The sequence below is a fragment of the Desmodus rotundus genome, chromosome 6 (assembly GCF_022682495.2).
Source record: "Desmodus rotundus isolate HL8 chromosome 6, HLdesRot8A.1, whole genome shotgun sequence".
Classification (NCBI taxonomy): Eukaryota; Metazoa; Chordata; class Mammalia; order Chiroptera; family Phyllostomidae; genus Desmodus; species Desmodus rotundus.
Window position 1 is genome coordinate 50036302 of NC_071392.1, and position 17920 is coordinate 50054221.

The following is a 17920-nucleotide window of genomic DNA, read 5'->3' on the forward strand; positions in this document are numbered from 1 at the left end:
CTTGAGAGTGATATTGTTATGTCACAGAATTACATGATATGATTTTGCAATAAAAAAGGGGGCATTATTCATGCCAGACCCTGTATTTGGGAGACTGGAGGTAAGAGTGCGGATGTATTCAACACATGCTTTGGAAAAACCCTAGGGAATCGGCTATCGGCTATTGGTGTGGGGAGGAAGAACAGTGACTCCTAGGGTCATGGGCCCGCTGATGCAGTGGGGTATCATTTACTGAGTTGGGTGCATCGAGGAAGGGAAGAGTTACAGAGCATAAAACAACTGAAGATTTATCTTTAAACGGGTTAATTTTGGTATATCAATTAGACCTCATGTGGATGGAGAATTGAAAGCTAGGAAACCTAACTCTGTTTAGGCCCAGGAGATCAAAACTGAGTGAGATACCAGCAAGGAGTAAGGAAGATAGTGAAAAGCCTGAGAAAGAAAAATAAGGAGGAGAGGAGGGATGGCCTGAGGCACCAGGCTGGAGACAGCAACCAGCTAGGGTTTCAGAAAAGCCCCAAAGGGGGCCTGGTCACACAGAGACGTGAGTTGGGAAGGGGCTGTCTCCTTGGGGCACTGCCTGCGGAGGTGTGGGTGTGCGCTGGAGCCCTGGGCATTGAGGGCAGGACTGGGTGAGGCAGGGACAGAGGGCCTCTGGTGGATCTTTCTCCAGCAGGCGGGCAGGGGCCTGACCACTGGCACTTACCACATGGAAACGGGAGTGGAGACAAAGGCCCCTGCCCCATGTCCCCTGCTCCATCCCCCTCTTTGGGTAGGTAGACCCAAGAGAAAGAACAGAAGAGGATCACTTAGACCCTGTTCCTTATTTTTTCCTTTTAAAACCAACTTTATCAAGATGTAACTATGTATAGTAAAACATACCCATTTTAAGAATTTAGTTTTGAGTCCTGACAAATGAATACAACCCTGCAAACACCACCATAATGAAAAGATAGACCATTTCCATCAGCCCTACAAGTTCCCTCGGCCTCCCTGTAGTGAAGCCCTCCCTCTCCCAGCACCAGGCAACTGCCGGTGAGCTTTCCGTCACTGTGGGTTGGTTTTGCCTGTTGCATATAAGTGATACTGTTGTGTCAGCTCCTTTCACTCAGCAGGATGAGTTCAGTAGTTTACTCCTTTTTAATTGCAGATTAGTAATTCATTGGCATAAATATTGATGTGATATACCAAAAAGTATCCATCCATTACCTGTTGATGGACATTTGAGTTATTTCAACTTTCTTGCTATTATGAAAACAACCTAATTTTTTCTTTTAATCTCAACAGGTGATTGAGATTGAGAATAGAAATACTTCTATTTCTACAGGTGGGAGAGGAGAGAGCCGGGCGTGTAGATCGAGTACAGAGCTTCTCACCTGTTAGTGTCGTCAGAATCACCCCAAGCCCTCCGTAAACCAGATGCTGCTCCACCCCTGAGCTTCTGATGCAGTAGGTGTGGGTGGACCCAGAATCTGCCTGTCTATCAAATAGGGCAGACGCTGCTGTTCCGGGACCACCAGTCTTGCGATGTGTCCTTGAGGAAACAAGAGGAAAGGGACGTGGGGTGGCCTCTAATGGTGTTGTGCTCATTGTACGCCTTGAACGCTTCCCAGACACACATAAGCCTAGGGACGGTGATCTTAATGGCTTTATTGAGGTATAACTTACACATCACAAATCACTTGTTTTAAGTATACAATGATCTGTAGTAAATTTACCAAGCTGTGCAATCATCAACACAGTACAGTTTTAGAACATTTCCACCGCTGTAGTAACATCCCTCCCGCCAAGGTATGGTTCATCCTCGTCCGCGTTCCCAGTCCCAGACAAGCACAATCTACTTTCAGTCCTCGTAGCTTTGCTTTCCTGGATATTTCAAGTAAATGAAATCATGCAATATGTGGCCTTTTATGCATTTTTAATGTAGCTTAATGTTACCGAGGGGCCTCTATGTTGCAGCAGGTGTTAGTTCTTAAAAAAATTACCACGTAGTATTCCATTTAATTGCATGGACATACCACTTAGACGTAAGAATACACCACGTTTTGTTAATGTATCATCGGTTCATCTCTTTCGGACACACACCCAGGAGTGGAATTTCTGACTCATATGATAAATTTTTATTTAACATTTGAAGAAACTGCCAAACTGTTTCACAAAGTGGCCGTAACATTTTATATTCCCACCAGCAATGTGAAAGCCCATTTCCCCATGGCATGTTTTTTAATGTGAGAAATACGAGAGAGAATCTGAGATTAACTCGTGTGAAGAAATGTATCCGAAACACCGTTCGTAGCTAGTTAAGTGCCCACACAGAGTGAGGCAACATGCTGCTCTGCGCTGGTTTCCGCCTCGGCTGCACATGGCAGTTGTGTGGGGGCTGCCACCAGGCTACATCTCGACTGCAGCTGAGGGTGAGACAAGCATTAGGGCTTTAACGCTCTCCAGGTGACTCCAGTGGGCAGGCTGAGAACCCCTGATTTACAAGAAAGTTGGAGCCACTCACTGGGATAACAGCCACATAATTACCAGTGAAGAAAGACAGTGTCTTGGCACAAACTGAGTGAGACTGGAGAAGTTGTATGGCTGTAGAAGGAAGAGAGAATGCACTCACTGTCTGGCAAACAGTAGCTTCTACGATTATCCTCATTTAATTTTTCTGGTATTATTTCAGCTTTTCAACGTTTTTGACCATGAAGTAGAGGGCAGAAAATGGAAACTGAAGGGGGAGTATTGGGGGGAATCAAAGGTTTCGAGGGTCTCTTTGTTTCAGATGGGAGAGACTTCGAGTGCGTTTAAATGTCGACAGAAAATCCGGTTGAGCAGAAGAAGGGTGACTGATGGTTGGGGCAACACTGACAGGGGTTTCCAGACCCAAGAAGGAGGACTGGTCCATGATCCAGGGAAGGGCGGCTCCTGCACTTTCACAGGAGGTAGAAGCTAAGAGCACATTGAGCCCGGTACTTGGGTTTGCCGGTTGGTGAGGGCATTCCCATCTCTGCTTTTCTTTTTATTGTTTTAGCTAATTGCGATGTCAGGTCATTTTGTAGAGAATGATTTGTGAGGCTGGGTGGGGAGACGAAGCAGGGTTGAATGTTTGAGGAGAGTAGAAAAGACTCGAAATGGTCATTGCTAAGTGTGAGAATGTAAGTTTGCCTGAGAAAAATAAGCTGGTCTACTGTGCAGTGTGGCGAGTTGAGCCATCTGAAGATATTTATGACTTTATAATGATGCTGACCTCCATTCTGTCTTCCAGCTCCTGGGGGCAGGCAGTAGAGAGCAGACAGTGGACTTGATCCTGAGTAACATCAGGTATTTAGCTCCACAGGTATTTAGAAGAGACAGATGGGCGAAGGATTTTGGGGTAAAGACGGAGTGTTTCAAAAATAATGATCTACATGAATGTAAACTGTCATTTAAAATAAAATTAAAAAATGAACTATAAAATCCATGCTGGAAAGGGGATGGAAAAACAGAAGCAGCTAAAGGACTGAGAGAAAGTAGAGGGGTCAGCAGTTTGGCAGAGAGGTTGTGAGCAGAGAGCAGGAAGTTATACTGTGGAGGCAGAGGCGTCAAGGAACTGAGCCAGAAACAGGGGGTTGTCCATGGGGGTGATGGCAAATCTCCCTGTCTCCGTTTCCTCACCTTCTCCTCACTCCTCAGCTCACTCCATTCTGTGACCAAACTCCACCCAACAGCTTTACTGAGGTCTCAGATGACCTCCATGCCTTCAAGTCCCAAAAGTATTGTCCAATCCTCATTTTGCTTGATTTTCACCATTATATAACACTGTAAACCATTCTCTATTTCGGAAATGGTCTCTTTCACTGGCTTCCAAGACAACACATGCTCCTTATTTCTTCCCAACTTCTCTGGCTCCTGTTTATTAGTTCCCTGTAGAGGTCCATGTATACATGGGATTTTCTTAATAGGGTTAATTCTCAGCCTTCTGTCTATTTTTCCCCCTAGGCAATTGCACTGGTGCTTCAGGCTTCAATGACTACTCATTGTCTTGGAAGTTCCTTTTGAGCATTAAGCCCCTATATCCAATTTCTACCAGTCATTTCTACTTGGCTCTCTCAGAGGCTTTTCAAACTTCTCATTTACGAACCTGAACTCATAACTTACCCCAAATCTGGTTCTTTCCTGGCGTTCCTCCCTAAGTGTACCTCATGTCTGGTTACACAAGTCAGAAATGTAAGAGATTCCCTTTCCCTCAAACTCCCACGTCCTACCTCTTACTCCCATCAGTTTGCTTCCTGAATATCTTTAGAATCCACCACGTCTTTCCTTCTCCAGTGTCAGATCCAGATCCAGCCCGTACCATCTCTTGACCAAATTGGTGCAAAGCTTCTACATGCCTTCTTATCCATCTCTCTGGCTCCCCTCCAGCCCATTCTCCACACTGAATCCCAGGATTCCTGTCTCTTCCCCAAACACACATGTGATTATATAACCCTTTCCTCAACTGCTTTAATTACTCCCCACTTTCCACTACTCCTTGAATAAACACAAAAACCTGTGCTGTGGTCCTCAGGCCTCCGCATGGCCAGCCCCAGTGTCTGCTCCTAGCACACGGGCCTTTGTCCTGCCTGCTCTTCTCTCTGTCCCCCAGCAATCCCTGCGCTCAGCTTCCTCAGGGAAGCCTTGGTAACGTGCCGCACAGGTCAGCCTCCTCCACTGTTTGCTCTCATGGAATGGCGTGCCTTCTCTTCACGGTGCTCATCTCAGTTTGGAATCACATTCATTCAGGTGGTTATTTGCTTAATGTCTGTCTCCTCACACCAGACTCCTGGCCCCTTGAGAGCAGGAACCACATCTGGTGTAGCTTGTCTTGTACACTCCCACTTACTTCTCGAAGGTTCTTAAAATACATTTTTTTGGGGGGAAGGGAAGGTTATTTAAAACCATGGGACTTAATCAGAAACGGATATTAGAAATCATCTGTTTTCTGTTATTATTTTGAAGTTGAAGAAATGGAGCCCCTAAAGAGGCGGGGACAGAGGTGGGGACAAAGGCCGGCTTCATTCACGCATGGTCGTACCCTGGATCTGGAATGTAAGTTCTGGTCACTTTCTACCTCAGCCTGGGGACTGTTTGTTTGTTTTCTCAATATAAATACTTTCATAGTATTCTCTCCCTTTCTTGCTTTTTTTGCAAGTGAAAAAATAAAAGCTCTCTGTGTGCAAACCATGCTTTTGTGCTGTCCAATCTCAAAACACCAGAGCACTGGCTATCAGAACGGCCTGCTCTGGGGAAAGGGGCCAACCACTTTAAGGACACGCCCCTACCCTCACCCTCACCAGCCTGCAGCAGTGAGGGTGGCCTGGTGGGAGCCACGAAGCTCACTCCCGCTCCTCCCCTGCTGCCCAGCCACCAGCCACCTGGACACAGTTGGTAAGAGGAAGACGAACAAGGCTCACGGCCACACACACTTACTCCCTGGAAGCTGCAAATCCCATCTCCCCTGGTGGCACCAGGCGGTCATTGTCTGCACAGTCAGACTGGGTCAAAAGCTATTCACGGTTTCCCCAGAGGCTTCATTTCCCCAGTGTTTCCTTTGCTCTGAATAAAGCACGAGAGTCCTCTGGTGGTCATTTGTAGGAAGATCTCTTGAGGCAGAGAGATTTGCTGAGGTTGGGTGGGAATTCTCAGTTCTTTGTATGTCTCTTGCCTCCACAAGCCATTTCCAAAATCAGCCATTAAAAGTAAACCATCCCTGAATGGTGTGGCATAGTGGGTTGGGCATCGTCCTGTAAATGGAAAAGCCTCTGGTTCGATTCCCCCTCAGGGCATATGGTTGGGTTGTGGGCCAGGCCCATCTAACTGGTATTTCTCTCCCTCTCTCTCCCTCTCTTTCTGCTTCCCTTCCCCTCTCTCTAAAAATAAATAAATAAAATCTTTAAAAAAATAAAAAAATAAATAAAGTAAAAGTAAACCAGTGTTACTATAAACCATCTGAACAAGAAGGCATCAATGCACCAATGCTTTTTGTGCTCAGGCTTACAACTTGCCCTCCCCGCTGCTGACCAGAGCTGCGACTGACGATGTGCCCCGAGGAAGTGGACTGTGAACGGGCCGCAGTGTGAAGCGGAGGTCCTGGTTTTCTGTTCGGAAGTGAATGCTTTCTGTGCTAGAAATACTAAGGTCTATGTAGCATTTTATCATTGACTCACACACAATAGTCCTCATAGCCACAAGTTTGTTTTTTGAGGTTTCAGTTACCCACAGTCAATGGTGATCAAAAAATGTTAAATGAAGAATTTCAGAAGTAAACAATTCATAAGTTTTAAATTGCAAGCCACCTGGCGCCATCCTGCTCCGTCCAGCACAGACATCCCTTTGTCCGGTGTCTTTGTGCTGTTCACGCTCCCCTCCATCAGTCACTTAGTGGCCATCCTGGTTATCAGATCGGTGGTTTGGTACCACAGTGTTTGCGTTCAAGTAACTCTTATTTTACTTAATAACGGTCCCAAAGCCTTGCATAACTTTTATTACAGTATATTGCTGTAATTGCTCTATCTTATTAGTTATTGTTATCTCATACTTTGCTTAATTTATAAATTAAACTTTATCATAGGTATGTGTGTATGTATGCAAAAAAACAGAGTATACATAGGGCTTGGTACTATCTAAGGTTTTAGGCATCTATGGGGGGTCTTGGAACCTTATCCTGCTTGGATAAGGGGGACCACTGTAACATGTTGTTATCCACATAGCCGTGTAGAGAGGGGCTCTGTGCCAGCAGGCCTCGTGGGTGGAAAGCTAGGACCAGGAAACGGGTGGATAGGGCAGGTGGCGGGCAAACTGGGCGTTGGCAGTTTACAGAGCTAGACAGGTTTGAGACAATCAAACGAATGGGGCTGGGGTGAAGCAAGTGGATGAATACCCGTAATATTTGTGCATGCCCAAACCTCCCATCAAGAGGGAGAGGGTAAGGAGTCCCAGTTGTCTGTGGTAAGGAGGGCGGAGGTCTAGGCAGGCAGAAGACAGGCAGGGGCGGGGGGTCAGGCTTCAGGAAAGGAAGCAGCACTTGATTTCTCAGACTGTTTCTCAAAAGACTGGTAATATCTATTCCTGCTTTTCATGAAAATGTTTTGATATGTCCTACATTGTTAGCTCTGTTCTATGTGTTTAGTTTTGCATTTAATTTTCTCTGCATATATGATTTCAAAAGCAAAAATAAAAATTTGCCTTATTTTAAAACATTGGGAAATATATGTTTGAAAGAGTTAAAAATCACAAAGAGATCAAGGCTGTTTAATAGTTACTTTTTGATGAAATCCAGTCGTATCTGCCTGCACTGTTACATGTACCACTGGACATTCACAGTCCACTAGGAATATGATATATTACAAAAGGGAGAGGGGCTTTTAAAACCACATTTAATTTTAATACAAAATGTGTCGCACTGTTACAGAAGTGACCCCTTCATGCACAGGTAAATTTAGCATCTACTGTTATGGATGAGTAAAAACTGCACTTTGATTGTTTCCCCCAAACACTGGCAAACTTAAAGTAACTTTTGTCTTTGTGCTCTCTGATACCAAGGCAAGCCTGTTCTGTCTTTTTGTATTTCCGTTAGAAAGGCTGATCCATAAAAAGCAAATGCGGAGACCTCAAAGTACTTAGGGCCATCTTCACTTCACCTGGGATTACTTCCAACTGGGCTTTACCTACAGGCATCAAAGACGCCACGTGACTCAGCTCACTGAGCCCCACAGGCAAAGCTCTGAAGAGTTCATCTAGAAACTTGTCAGTGTGTAGAATAGTTCACTTTTTAAGTTTCACAGCAAAAAGGGAAAATAAAGCCTCAAAGGTATTTAAATGCTTTCCAGCCCCATGTACTCTATTATTTAGCTCACTTTTTATACAGTACAGCATAAACATTGTTTGCATGTTTATTTGTATGTGACACCTATAAGCATATAGCATCTACATTTTAAGTGTATTTACAAATTCAACAAAATATCTACATATAAAAAGCTTTACTTAAAATTAAACTTGATGCAAGTTATGAGAAACCAATTTATTGGCAAATGAAACTGAGCATTCCTTCAACCATAGGTTGTTATAGAATTTCATATTTGGAGGTAAACCACTAATAGGAGTTGTTTATGAACATGGTAGAGGACACATATTTTGAAACTGCAGATGTAATCTGTCTGACTCTTGGCCGTGTTAGCACTTACTAGGCTTTTTAGAATCTGAAACGTGTCCATAGCAATTTGCATCCAGATCTTTCAATGCTGCAGAGGGTTTCAGTAGGTACGAACTAGAGCGAATATATTCCTGTTGGCATGCTGGTGTGTGCTTTTAGTTCTGACATAACTTGTTTTTAAAACAAATTTTCTACCAAGTTGACATCCTTCTTACTGAATGGGACATGTTTTAGTAGAAACCATAAAAGGCTAAAAAAAAATCATCATGCATTCCAGTTGGTGGTAAAGTTTCTCTTTTTATACCTATGGGGACAATACTTCTAAAATAAGCTGTCTTATTAATTTTATTTTCACATTTCCTTTTTTTCCCAGCACTGCCACTTTCATTATCTCTGCTTTTTTAAGTTACTCTTAGTGACAGTGACCTCGAACTCTGTGTCACCTGTGCCTTTGATACAGCTGGCGGTATGTTACGGAATGCTTCTTGTCTGAAGGCGCTGCATGTGTCTTGCCCTGTGCTTTCTGCAGTAAGTTTTGAAATTTAATCAGAGTGATTTGTTTTTGATTCTTTAAGCATGGCACAACTGCCAAAATGCATTGTAATGCACATTGTTTATGCCTAAAAACAACTGAATGTGGAGATGATGTAAAAAGTAGAACACTGTACTGCTGTAACACCTGGAAGATTAAGAAGGCTACGAGGTCACAGGAGCGAAGAGCAGGTAACAGAGTCTCCATAAGCGTCAGCAAATGCAACTGTCGCGATTAACTCATTTAGCAAGTAAATACTGTACATACTGTTCCTAACAGTCTCCCAAAAAGACTAACAGCTAGACATAGAGTCACCAATTTCACAACAATGTCCACAAAGACATTGAAGTTCTAAAGAACACTATAGTAACACTCTTGACAATGAAAACGGAATTCATATTTAGGGTTTCGGCCGAGGATCGTATAACAAAGTATCAAACCATGTTTTAGTAACATATGCAGGTATGTTCTTTAACTGTGCAGCATTTTTCATGCATCAGATTGAACTGTATCCTGAAGAGGAAATAACATGATCTGTTGACAATGTACTATTTGTATCAGTTTTGAGAAAATCAAGAATACCTATTTTGAATGAAAAAGTGTGCGTTTTGCACTGCAGTTCACATTAATAAATCATCTGACTGAATTATGTCCTTACTTTAACTGCTCTCATAGTATTCACATAACAGCAGAACACCCACTTCCTGCCTCTGCGTGCACAGTGTGAGAAGGCCGACAGTGCTGGAGGTGACCGTTCCGGAGCAATGGGGTATCGGCAAGAAGCTTGCGGATTAAACAAAGGAATTCATGGCGTTGACAGGAGAAGGCGCCTCTGAGCTTTCGTTTCCCTCAGCGGGCTCTTTCTCTTTCTTACCACTGTACTGTCCAATAAAGGAGCCATCCTCATTGAACTGGCCGTTCACACCCTCTCCATAGTCCACTAGGCTGTCATCACTGTCTTCTTTTTTCACAGTCCTGTCCGAAGGTGTTCGGCTACCTTTTTTCAAAGGCTTGTGGTCTTCTGCATCACTGGAAAAGAAAAGAAATTTTTGTCAAGAGTGGCATTTGGGTAAAATGTTTTGTTCTTAAAGATCATGCATGCGAGTGATGAGAAAGCATATGGAGTCCTGAGCCACCACATCTAATCATCAGGTTAACCCCGGGGACTGGCATGTGGTCGGAATGAGAATCAGGAGCAGAAATGGTTTAATCTCGAAATCTCCAGTAGGTGGATGGCTTCTTATTGTGCATGCCAATCAACATCAGTGTCAGGTCTGGGCTCCTGATTTGGAAACAATTCAGAAATAACCACAAGCATTAAAAAAGGAAGACTTGAAAAATGATGAAAATCGTTACTATTTTGAATTCAAAAGGGTGTAAAAGATTACGGCAAGTAGAGAAGTTAGTATATATTAAACTGTGTAATATCTCTGATTCCTTGGATATGAAATGGAGATGATTTTGGTTAAGTGTGAAATATGGATTCTTTTTTGATCAAGAAGAAGCAGCAAAATCCTGCATTTCAAATAATTTTTGTTATTGAGTACAGGGCAGACTTGTAAACTTTAGCCTTACCTTTCCAGAGACCTACAAATTCCATTAAAAGGATGCAGAAGAAACAAATGAAAACAGCCTAAGAAGAAAAGCAAAATCCTTATACTGATAGAATACAGTATTTTTTTTTCTGTAAGAATTTCAGTTAATGGGGAGAGATTTATTATTTTAGGAAGCAACACAATGTAACTTCAGAGAACTCCATTTGCACTATTGATGGGAGGCCAATGTGTTCTAGAGTGTGAAAGATTCCAAAAGTGTAAAAGCAAGGGCTTCCTGTCCGCATCTTTACCCCACGCTCCCTTCTCCCAGGTGTGCCATGCAGCCTAGCCACGCCAGGTGGGAATCTAAGGAGTGCGATTCAATGAATCTTTATCACACACATTTTTCCCCTGATTCCTCCGCTGGACCCTCAGCACCGCATCTGGAAGTAGCAGAGCACTCACTGTGCTTTCGCATGCCCGCTCACAGAGTCCTGTGACGAGGCATGCACATCGATCTATCCCTTAACTGGTAGCATTTGGCTTAAAAAAACAAAAAGGAAAAGGCAACTATAATATTTTTTCAAAGAACAAAAATACAGGCAAAATAAAAAAATCATAAACAATATTGGTAAAAAATAAAAAGGCTTAATGTAAAGGGAAAAAAAAAGCCGCATTAGCTACAGTTCACCCACCATTTGTGCTAGGACTTTATTGCTCCCTTTGTTTCTGAGAGTGACTTCTTTTCTAACCAAGATACAACTATTTCAAGATGTACAAGTATTCTGGCTCTTTTGCCAGTAATTCCTACTAGTGTTTATAATTTTTCTCCAAGAAGAAAATCTTAATATTGGAAAATGATAGTAGCTTAATAAGACACTCACATATGCTATTGAAAACTAGTCATCTCAACAAAACACAAGTTTTTGTCACAAAGTGAACAAACTCTGTTATCACCACTACTAATGAACAACTGGAGAAGTATCACAGAACTTGGAGCTGGCCTGAGCTTGGGGCCCATTATGGGACATGGCATCCATTCTCCAACCTGCTCCAAGAATAAGAGGCACATCTTTAATCATTAACTTGAAGGTTTTGCTTGAATGTTCCGTGTGAAATATTGCTCATGACATGGTGAGGCACTTAACTCCACCAAAGGGGTCAATAAGGAGAATTCTGTCACCTGGATTCCAACTCTAGCCTATGGCATTTCTCTCACCCGCCCATGCATTCATCCACGTGTGTGTCCATTACCCCACAAACGTGTACTGAGTGCCTGCTGTAGGACAGAGAATGTCCTAGTCAGTGCGGATATAGCAGCAAACAAAACAGAATGAAACCCTGACCTCACTGAGCTACTTCTAGTCGGGAAAACACAGACACAAATAATCAACATATTAGAAAAACTAGTCATATAGTAAGTATATCAGAAGGAAAAGTGCCATGAAACAAAGAGCTGAGTAACAAGGAAGGAAGGTGTCAGGGGAGGATGTGAAAGGCTCACATTTAAATAGGACATCCAGAGAAGGCCTCCTGAAGAAGTAACACCTGATCACAAGACTTAAAAGAGCTGAGTTATCCAGGTGGAGAGCTGGAGGGAGAGCGATTCCAGCAGGAATAACATGCAGTGAGAATGCCCTGAGGTGGAGGCAAGCCTGGCAAGTTCTAGGAAGAGAGCAGAGCTTGTGTGGCTGAAACTGAATGAGAGAGAGAGAGAGAGAGAGAGAGAGAGAGAGAGAGAGAGAGAGAGAGAGAGAGAGATAGAGAGAGAGATGAGGGGATGGGTTAAAGTACCAGAGAGGAGACAGGATCACCGCCTTCCTTGTGGGACACTGTTAAGGGTTCTGTCTTTAACTCTGAGTGAGATGGGAAGCCACTGGAGGGTTTCCAAAGGTTGAGTGACATGCTCTTACACTTTAAAAGGATTACTGTCATCAGTTTGAGAACAGCCTACCCTAGAGGGCAGGGTTGGTAACCAGCAAAACTGGGCCAAGCCCATTTATCACACAGTATCTGTGGCTGCTTCTGCACTCCAACAGCAGAAGTGTAGTTTTGCAGCAGGGGCCAGGTGCCCTGTAAAGTCAAACATTTGTCGTCAGGCCCTTGACAGAAAATGTTTGCTGTCCTCTGCACTAGGAGGCCAGGGGCCCGTTGCAGTAACCCGGGGGGTAAGCTGACTGACTTGGGCCGGAGCGGAACACTGGTGGGGGCACACAGCGGTCAGGGCATGGGCATAGTTTGAATATAGAAAAAACAGGATTTTCTGATGGATTAGATGGGAATAAGAGACAAGAAAATAACACCAAGAGTTTTGGTTTGAGCAACAGGAAGGATAGAGTTACCCTGCTGGCGAACAGCACGTTTGGTGCGGAAGACCTAGTAGCTCAGCTGTGGACGTGTTGAATGAAGTCTGACACGTCGGAAGAACCACTCCTTTAACCCTTTCATGCATCTAACACAACACTGACATTGGAAACTAACAAGAACACTTCGAGAAACTGAAATTACAGGCTAATCTCATTTATGAAGATAGATGAGAAAATCCCAAAGAAATCATGAGCATATAAAATTTACCAATCTACTAAAAAGATAACATATCAGACCAGGTTGGGTTTATTTCAGGAATGCAAGTCTGGTTTAGCATTAAAACACTAATTCATATAATTCATCATTTTACCAGAAGAAAAGAACAGGGTCTGATGATTATCTCAGTAGATTCAGGAGATGGCATAAGGTAATATTCAACACCCACACAATGGAGGAAGAAGGGGACGTTCAGTAACCTGGTTAAAGGCATCCATCAGGAACCTGGGGTAAATGTCTCTCTTGACAGTGGTGTTGAACGCTCTATGCTCGACGTCGGAAACAACAGAAGGGATGCCCGCCATCGCCAGTGCTCGTCACAAAGAGCAAGTGATAAGAAAAAGAAATAGAAGGCAAATATATTAAGAAGAAAAGAAGCTGTCATTATTCATAAATGATATGATTATGTGTGTAAAAAATCCAAAAGAATCTATAGGCAAACATTAGAATAAAAGTCAATTTTATTTATGTGGTTGCAAACAATTAGAAAATAAAATTTAAAAAATGATTCCATTTGTGATATCTTAAAAATATGAGGTATATAAGAAAAAATCCAACAAAAATATGTGTAAGACGTCTAGGAAGAAAAGGAAACTTTTAATTAGAGTTATTAAAGAAGAGCTAAGTAAATGGAGGAATATACCATCATGATGGACAGGAAGACTCAAACATGGTAAGTAGGTTCACCTTCTCCATATTGCTCTTTAGATTCAATTTGGGTCCAATAAAAATCCAACCAGTTTTTACATGGATCTTGGCAAGCTCATTCTAAGATGTAAATGTAAATAAAAAGGGCAAGGAATATCTAAAAATCATGGAGGAAAAACAAAGTTGGAGGACCTGACTGACCTACCAGATATTAAGACTCATTCAAAGCTACGTATTAATAGGACAATGTATTTCTGGTGGGGAGAGACAAATTGATCAGCGAAATGGAATACAGAGCCCTGTAATAGTTAGGACATCTTTCTGATTGGTTTATTATAACCTCATATTTTTATGCTATTATAACTACAGTTATTTTTAAAACTTTATTTTCCAACTGTTTGCTGGTACATAGAAATACAACAGTCTTTACATTAATTTTTTGTCAAGTAACATTATTAAATACTATTATTAATTGTACTATTTTCTTGAAGATTCATTTGGATTTTTCCATACACAATCACAGGGGCTTGTGAGAAGGGGCTCCCTGGAAGCAGCCAGTCCAGCTTAGTGGAGGAGAGAGGACCTACAGCAACATTGGCTGGGCTAAAAAGAAGTGAAGTCAGAAGGGGATGCTCTAGCCAACAGAATCTTTCAAGGAACAGCTCTCCAAAGGCAGCTCAAGATTTTTTAAGACTACTTTTGTAAAAGTGGTGTGATGTAATATCAAACTTCAATAATTAGAATCTGGTTAAATAAGGAGAAATCACACGAGGCACCAGCACAGCGCCCAGTGTGTGATTTGAGCCCATCCACCTGCCGTCACACCTCTTCTCTCCACTCTGGGTCTTCCCCACAGAGGGATTTATTTTCTAAGAAATTCTTTGTGTAACACACACTTAGAACTTTAGAGATGTAATGAGTGGTTTCAAGGTTGTGTTGAAGCACTGTATTAGTGCTTTCCTTTTTGAATTCAAAGATGAATTTTATAATAGTAAATAAACTGCTTTCGTCATTGTACCAAGGGAAGATGCTCTCCCAAGTTTAACTATGAAAAGGTAGTTTCCCAAATGACAGAAATTTAAAGGATATAGAAGGTGATGTAAAAGTCATATACTTATTTAGCTATATCATATTCAAAGCTTAAAACATCATGCACATTTTTATGAAACCTTTTAAGGACAGGAGGGGTCAGATGTTAATTCTGAACCTAGAATGTCAAAAATTAAACAAATTTCAAAGTGTCATAAAATAATAATAAAATCGTACACTATAGCCACAAAATATACTTTTGATACTCTTATCCATGAAAAAAGATGGTCATGCAGTGAAAAGAAATGTTCACATTATGATATCACAACTCAGTTCCTGCATCACTTCTTCTGGGGAGACTATTGCCCTGTTCTCCTTCTCTGCTACCTGCTTGGCCTTGACTTTCTGCTCCTGCTCCCTTGGCACCACAGTTTTTATTCCTTTCATAGAACTTCTCACATTATGCTCAGATTGTTCTTTTACTTCCCGCATCCCTCACTAGACTATAAGTCAGTGGAATAGCATTTTACTGGTTTTGATATCTCTACAGCCTGGCATACAGTAGCCACTCAATAAATACTGGATAAACAAATTCATTGTAAAATAACAATAGAAGAGGTAATAAGCATTTTAGTAATTTTGCAGAATTCTAACATTAAAAAAATTTTCAGCTCTGGCCTGTGTGGCTCTGTTGATTAGAGTGCCATCCCAGAGACTGAAAGGTCATGGGTTTGATTCCTGCTCAGGGAACACGCTCAGGTTGTGGGTTTGATCCGCAGTCCAGGTGCATGTAAGAAGGCAACTGATCACTGTTTCTCTCTCACACTGATGTTTCTCTCTCCCTCCCTCCCTCTCCCTCCATTCCTCTCTCTCTAAAAACAATGGAAAACTGTTCTCAGGTGAGGATTAAAAAATTTCATTCCATCTTAATTAATTTTAGAATATCAGCAAAGCATTGGAATATGTATATGTATTCTGTCCATTCTTTTACCCTAAGAATGTATTTTAGGGAGTTTACAATTTTTTTCTAAAAGCACTTCAGGGTTGTGCACACTGAATGTACCTTTACTGAGTAAGATTGAGCAACGGTGGATAAATCTGTAGTTATTTGATCTCATTTCCTACGGTCACCACCCTACCATGGCCAAACCATGCTGCAGTATCATTGACATTCAGGACTCAAACATTCTTTCCAAACACACTTTCTAAAAGTCTGTCATTATTTATACTGCTTACACACTGGTTTATATTTTTGAGCAGAATAAATCGAAAGTAATGTAACAAATGTGACACATCTTCCTTTCATACAAGCCTTATGAGTATGGGTTGGAATGCTTGCAACAGGACCATGGTCACATGAATGACCAGATTCCCATGCCAAGAGCCTCCCTTTATGCTTCAAGTATCATGGCCATATGGTTTATGACCCAGCTTCATTCTGGTTTTTAGTTGAATGGTTCTAAAGAACAAAAAGAAGAGACTTCCCATCAAGATGGAGGCATAGGAAACATGGCTTGCCTCCTTGCACAACCACAGCAAAAATTACAACTAAACTATAAAATAACTACCACCCAGCATAGTCAGAAAATTAAGCTGTATGGAAGTCTGGCAATCAAGGAATTAAAGAAGTCACATTCATCCAGACCACGTAGGAGGGGTGGAGGGGCAGAGACATGGAGACGTGGAACAGGGGGTTCTGTACCCATGTGTGGTGGATAAAAATCCTTGGGTGTGAGGGATCCCAGCCCCACACTAGACCACCCAATCAAGGCTCCCAGTGCCAGGTTGATAAATCCCCATAACTTCTGGCTATAAAAATCAGTGGGGGTTGGAGGGGCGGAAGATACTGGGGGATTCTCAGGAGTCTCCTTTTTTTTTTAAACATATGGAAGAAAATCTATTTAGCTGTGTGAGACTTTACTTTCACAATATACACCCTTGGCATAGGAAGACACTTTTAAAGTTTCATAAAGGTATTAAGGTAAATATTTAGGTTGATCTTATGAATCTTTCAGATATTAAGTTTGAGAAAATTAATGGTTACCAGGATTTGCATACATTATTACAATTAAAACAGCAAAATAAACCAAAGAACAACACTTAACACCCCTAAAAACATAAGAAATTACAATTTCTAGTCAAACATTTATACCTAGGCTATATTCATTTTGATCTCTGATTTTATACTAACTTATTTTCTAAAAATAGGTGAAAATAATCTTTTGTGTTAACTCCCCAGTCTTACTACCACAAAGTCACTGGTTTTACTTTGGCTATATTTTTATCATTCAGAGTAGGATGTGCTTATTAAGCCAGTATTACTCTAGTAACTGAAAAAATATTGAGAGAATTAAGAACAAATAATGGAGCCATTATTTCACTGATCCTCATCCAATTTCAGGAAAATCATTTCCAAAAAGCAGCAATTCTGCCCGATAAATTCATGTCTACACAGAAATTGAAAGAAAAATGAAGTTAGGGGAAACCTATGATAGTTTACTAGACATTGTGTGCTTTTAATAGTTCAACACTGGAAATGCTTGATAATCAAGAGTAAATTAATAGGCTAACATTTTAAAATGTGAACTTTAATGAGTATGAAGTATATAAACAATTAGGTAAGCTTGTGGAAGACCTGACCAAGCTACAAAAATTATAAGATATAAGTATCCATCTAAATTTTCTATATAGTGGTGTTTGCTTACAGAATATTTATTAAAGTTGTTTAATGTGCAATTTCTTCTTTGTCATGTTGGAAGTCTTTGATTATAAAGACTATTCTTCTGTCTGATGACAAACAGCAGCCAGTGCCAGTGATTATTCTGGACCTCCACGCTGGATAAATTCGATTTTTTCTTGAGACATAGGTTTCCTTTTATATTTCAGAGGTAATGTTTTTATTATTTCTGCAGTGTCTGGTGGACCCTAATGCATCTGCCAATCTGGTGACTTACTTCCCTTAGAATGCTGTGGAACTGAAGAAGAGTGAGATGATAGTCCTGCTGATCTCAGAACTTCTGACGCATTGGGTTTAGGATGGTTTCTTCTGTAAGGCAACCTTATTAATGGAGTATGTGGCTTGACTACCTGAATGACCCTGCTAGCAGACACCATCTTACTGCCCATCATGACCCCTGAGAAGGGGCAGCTTCCAGGGTGCTAGCGAGCCATAGTGATCACTGGAGTCTTGGGCAGCTGGGGCAGGAGTCTCCTCTTAAAGGGCCCGCAGTGGATTAGGACTTACATAGACTCACTCCCTCTGGGTTCCAGCACTGGGGCACCAGTGGCAGACAGGGAGAAACTGAAGTGTCTGGCATCAGGATGAGTGCTGGGGGACGGCTACCTTCCAGACTAAACTCCAGAGGCCAGGCAGTGGCCACTGTCACCCTTCTGAGTCCTCTTTCATGCAGAACCACAGAGCAGAGACACCAT

At 41.8% G+C, this 17920-nt stretch overlaps 1 protein-coding gene and 1 pseudogene across 1 annotated transcript in view; both read right to left on the reverse strand.

Moving 5' to 3' along the window:
• Window positions 1-1651: 1651 nt before the first annotated feature.
• The window catches only part of NRCAM (neuronal cell adhesion molecule), a 322984-nt gene continuing 306715 nt past the window's right edge, over window positions 1652-17920 (reverse strand). The window contains exon 31 of the mRNA XM_053926256.2: window positions 1652-9722. Within this exon, the coding sequence (XP_053782231.1) occupies window positions 9485-9722 (238 nt within the window). The 3' untranslated portion in view covers window positions 1652-9484. The remainder of the gene's footprint in view (window positions 9723-17920) is intronic.
• On the reverse strand, window positions 17237-17617 carry LOC112302948 (alpha-ketoglutarate dehydrogenase component 4 pseudogene; annotated as a pseudogene).